Below are 5,110 nucleotides of genomic sequence, written 5' to 3'. Positions count from 1 at the left end.
TATTATTTTGAATAAGACAACTAACTCATGACGTAAATAAACCATGGTCTTCCCAGGCCTATATAGGTGAGAGCTTGCAAATCTATAATTATCCTATAAATAATACATCCATTGAGGTAAATAATTGACATTAATTCTTACAACATTATTTGCTATATGATGCTCCCTAGTAACTTGGGCATTAAAGTGTCTTTTGTAGGCACACCACCATCTAGAGAAGGACGAAAGGAAAACCAAGGAGGATTAAAGAAGTCTGTGGAACCTATCTATTAAGGCAAGATTTTCTAGAGAGACCAGACTACCTAGCAACCAGAGTTTTAAAGTTTAACATACAACATTTAACGAAATATCATTTATTGAGAAAAGCATTTAAGATAAGTGCATATTAGAACAACTTTGTTAAACGCAAATAAGATAAATAATGATGTGTCAGTAATAAAAGATTAAACAATAACTAAAAAAAATGTGTCTAGATAAAGTAGTAATAAATATTGAATGTTTTATCAATTGAGATACTACTTTCAAAAGTGTAGACTCATGTTAAACGCTCATACTATGAATCATACCTAAATGCTCTCTTAACATAAGAACATTAAATGCATGAACGTACTGTATCTTTGTATGCTTTGCTTTTGCTCTCTTTATCTGTTCAGATAATGACAATACCAAACTTTATTCAAAAGTCATGCATATAGATCAGAAAGACGTTGAGAGATAGGAAGACATTCTTGGAATCTTTCCTTAAAGCTTTATGTCCTATCATAGTCGTATAAGCTCTCACTACTAAAACAATGTTGCTCTTCCCAAGATACAAATTAGTATAAATCTTTATACTAGAAGCCACCTACTATCGAGAGGTCAACTCTCTCTAAGTAACAGATCTTTATCAAAGATGGCTATATAAGGAGGACTTGCTGAAGAGAATATAAGAAGAAATTTTGCTATCATTGAATCCTTTCGTTGTTATTCTCTTTGAAAGCTTACATCATCTAAGTCGTTTCTTTGAACAAGAAAAAGGTTTTCAAGTTCTCAGATTTCATTGTATTGAATTTATCATCTCTTTGAGAGTTATTTGAATTTGTACTTGTACTCAAAACACTAATTGTGTTTTTATATTCAGAAGTGAATTAAAACACTTGTATTATTTAATTTAGTTGAGTTAAACGGTTTAGACAATTGTCTATGGTTGATACCAGAAGTGGTTAAAATTGGACTAGTCAAGTTGACTAGGGTAACCAAAAATGGTTGATAATACTTATATACCAAGAGTGGATTGTACTCGTTGTAATCTTATTAAAGATTAGTGGAACAAGGAAGATTGGAAGCTCAGGTTGACTGAAGCAGTATAAAAATAATTGTGTTATTGCTTCTCCTGTTTCAAATATTTTCCTAAAAGCTTATATGAAAACACAAACGTATAACAACTACTGTAGTTTATTTAACAATCGCAATAGTCACTAAACATTATTTTCACGAAAAGAATTCCCAACACTATTGAAACTCTTCATTTCTAGTGTTTCCCTGCATTTCACCATCTTTACAAGATACACTCATCTTCACATGAATAGATTATATACACTAATCTAAATCTCTAACATTCGTTGGAAAGATATTTTAAAAGTTTTGTACTAGGTTTCCAATAACTAAGAAGGGAGAATACTAAATATTTTTTGTTGTTAACAAATTTTTAAAGAAAACTCATTTTATATCATGCCAAAAAGAATTATTATACATACTATATATTGTTAGTTTAGTTATTATAAAAGTAGTTAGATTACATTATCCTCAACTCTAACTTTTAATGGAAGATATATGAAAATAATAAATCTAGATAGGAGTAGTAAAAAAATGGATGGAGTTGATAAGGTATACATTCTCAAATTGAAGGTATATGAAAATAATAAATCTAGATAGGAGTCGTAAAAAATGGATGGAGATGATAAGGTAAACATTCTCAAATTGACATATGCAAATTTGTAAATTACTTTCTACATATTAAGTTTGTATGAAACATGTTCTTAGAAAAGTATAATATTAAATTGGGTAGGCAAATGGATCCAAATCCCCAACTATTAATAGTATAATTGAATATAGTATCACGATGTCACTTTCCAACATGTTATCACATGTAGCAAGCAGTGGCAAACAAGAAAATTGCGCACCCCACCATAAAGAGAAGAAAAAGACCAAATGATCAAAAGTTCCATAGCTCACACTTAAAAGAACATATAATAGTGATGAACAATTTTTTCTAGTTTAAAAAATAAGTTTCCAATATGCTCTTTCAAACTTTTTCGTAAGTTCAACTTTTGCATCAATTTATCAATAAATAATTATAAGAAAAAAAATAAAAAAGGTTATCTCAACTTATAAGTTGAAATCAATGTTCAAAGAGGATAAATATTTAATTATATCCAACGTGCGTCCATCGCTGCGATGGTTTAATTGAAAAGTAGCTCACTTATCTTTCTTTAAAATATCATAATCGGGTTTAAATAAAATATGACGATGATTCCTTTTACCAAATTATTTATCTAAATATTAATTATCTTTGTTACATTAAATATTTTTAAAGTATTTATTAAACTTTAAAGTACGAAAGATGAGGTCGATATGTCCGAGTGGTTAAGGAGACAGACTTGAAATCTGTTGGGCTAGGCCCGCGCAGGTTCGAACCCTGCTGTCGACGAATATTTTTGTTTTGTTTCTTGTTGCTCTAAAACATGTTAGACGCTTATGTATGAAATAATACTAGAAACACTTGATATATGACTCAACTCAAAACATGAGAATCAAAAGTAGATAAGCATGATTTTTTTATATCGTACTAGAATTGAAATTTTTAAAAAATATATATAATTAATAGAAACAAATAAGAAAAGGAAAATTTAGTGTTACAGCCCAATAATTAGTTTTTCATTGATGAACTTAATAGTGACTAAATCGATTTACAAGTGTTCATTATGAAAGACTAATTAGCGTGAGTAGTTTTAGCGTCACTGCCTATTGAGACAATAAGGCAATGTTATTCTTTAATTAACATTGATTTCTTTCATTTTGTGTCAAATTTTGACCAATATTACTATAAAGTTTTGTTGTAGTGGTTATCTTATTATATTCGTTTAATTTTAATAAAATTTTGCATAAATAATCATAATAACACAACATTTTTTTAATAATTAAATCATAAAATTAATTATATGTATATATTTATAATGCAGCTATCTACACGTAGAGATGATATAATAAAAACTTAATTTATGGAAAATTAAAGGATCAAATATTTCAATAAAAGATAACATATATTTCAAGCTTTTTCATTGTTAATATGAAACTTGGTAATCAAATTTATAAGTTATTATTTATGATGCACGACTACGATATGTATATCGGATACGACAGATATATGATATACCGATACATTTATTTTGAAAATAACATAATATGATTAAAAAATGCACAAAAATTCTTAAAAATATGATAATATATTATTGTTATATTGTGAATCCAAATTAAAATCATATATATAAAACATTGTCAAAATAAAAAATTATAAATTATGATCATCTTAAACTCATTTATAAATTAGATATTTCGTGAATAAATATAAGTAAAGTATCATAAAGTATTGCATACGAATAAATATCGAACCTAGATACATAATCCATATTAAAGTATTGGTACATTATAGGTTATTTCATTATATTTATTTTATTTTTTAAGTATCTAAAAACAGTTTATAAAGCATAATTTAAGTAAAAGATGTTAAATGTTTGGTAACGAATTCTTTAAAAGTTAATAAATATTCATATAATATGTTTTCTTGGATTTATACCATAATTATCAATTAAATAATATTTAAATTCTATACACTATTATTGTACTTATGAATGTAAAATGCATTAATAGTGGTATTATTCCTTAATTATTTTGGATTTTAGCAATTTGTAAAATGCATTCGTCTTTACCAATTTAATCATTCATTTAATACCATTATATTATTCCTTAAACGTTTGTATTCACTTGATATGAAAACTTAATATAGGAAATACATAGATGGTCAAATTATTTTAAATATTTTAATAATAATAAATTATCTTCAAGAATTATTTGAAGTTTTAAATTCTGATTAATATAGTTATGATTTTGGTTTTTTGTTTAGCTTCATTTTATTATTATATATATTCAAAGTGCACAAGGACTCTGATGAATTTATAAATAGGTACACCTTTTCATGCATTACAAACTCCAACACCCTAAATTGAGGAAACAAAGAAACAAGATGGTCCATTCTTTTGCTAAACAGTCACTCTTGCTTGTAACACTTTTGTGTTTTGTGTTTTCCTTTTGTTCAGCAAGAACAGTGCAAATAGGCGACATTTGCTCGAAACACAGCAACCCTAGCATTTGCAACGCAATTATACTCTCAGTGGCAGGGACAAATCAAGGTGTCGATATTGGTAGCGTTTCCTTGAATCTTATTAACATGGCTCACGTCAATGCTTTTGATACCATAACCCTGATTAACGAGATAATAAGAAACAGCAGCGACCCACAAACCCACCAACGTTATAGTTCATGCACTATGGATTACACCGATGTGTTACTTGCTCTCAGTCAGGCTAAGGAATCTTACAGTTCTGGAAATTACAGCGACATGAATTTCAATGCCGCAGTTGTCACGAAAGATGTTAAAGATTGTGACATAAAGGCTTATGATTCATCCCAAGTCAGAATCAATAACCAGTATTTAGCAGATTTCAGCATGATTATCATGATTCTATCCGATTTTCTAGCGGGGAAATATTAAGTTCATTGGTTCCTAGTTTTGTTTGTGTTTGGGTAAGTATATGAAGTTTTCAATGTTCACGGGGTTAGGGAAAGTCATTCCCATTGTTTTTGGAACGAGTTTTGGAATGTGTGGACGATGTTTCAGAATGAGTTAAAGAATGTTTGGAAATGCTTTACAATAATGATAATTTTATAAACATTTTACATTAATTTTACATTATCCTGTGTACATTTTATTATTTTTTTTCTTTAAAAAATACAAAAAAAATTACTTTTTTATGATTTTTTTTCTGTGTGTCAAATCAATATAAAAGCGTGT

The 5,110-nt window shown here is 27.9% G+C and overlaps 1 protein-coding gene and 1 non-coding gene across 2 annotated transcripts; both read left to right on the top strand.

Annotated features, from left to right (window-relative positions):
• The first annotated feature begins 2,607 nt into the window (after positions 1–2,607).
• On the top strand, positions 2,608–2,689 carry TRNAS-UGA (transfer RNA serine (anticodon UGA)). Its single transcript has one exon. It is a non-coding gene; the product is annotated as a tRNA-Ser (tRNA).
• A 1,797-nt stretch (positions 2,690–4,486) lies between these two features.
• LOC124841487 (pectinesterase inhibitor-like) lies at positions 4,487–4,810 on the top strand. The gene has a single exon (XM_047317767.1). The coding sequence runs from the start codon at positions 4,487–4,489 to the stop codon at positions 4,808–4,810; it is 324 nt and encodes a 107-aa protein (XP_047173723.1).
• The last annotated feature ends 300 nt before the right edge of the window (positions 4,811–5,110 follow it).

Source organism: Vigna umbellata, chromosome 5, assembly GCF_029865625.1.
Source record: "Vigna umbellata cultivar VRB3 chromosome 5, Vumbellata_1.0, whole genome shotgun sequence".
Classification (NCBI taxonomy): domain Eukaryota; kingdom Viridiplantae; phylum Streptophyta; class Magnoliopsida; order Fabales; family Fabaceae; genus Vigna; species Vigna umbellata.
Note: the sequence above shows the minus strand (reverse complement) of the source record. Positions and strands in the feature narration are given on the sequence as shown.

Excerpts from the sequence above, each read along its gene's own strand:
- LOC124841487 (XM_047317767.1), top strand. The coding sequence starts at position 4,487 with ATGGCTCACGTCAATGCTTTTGATACCATAACCCTGATTAACGAGATA.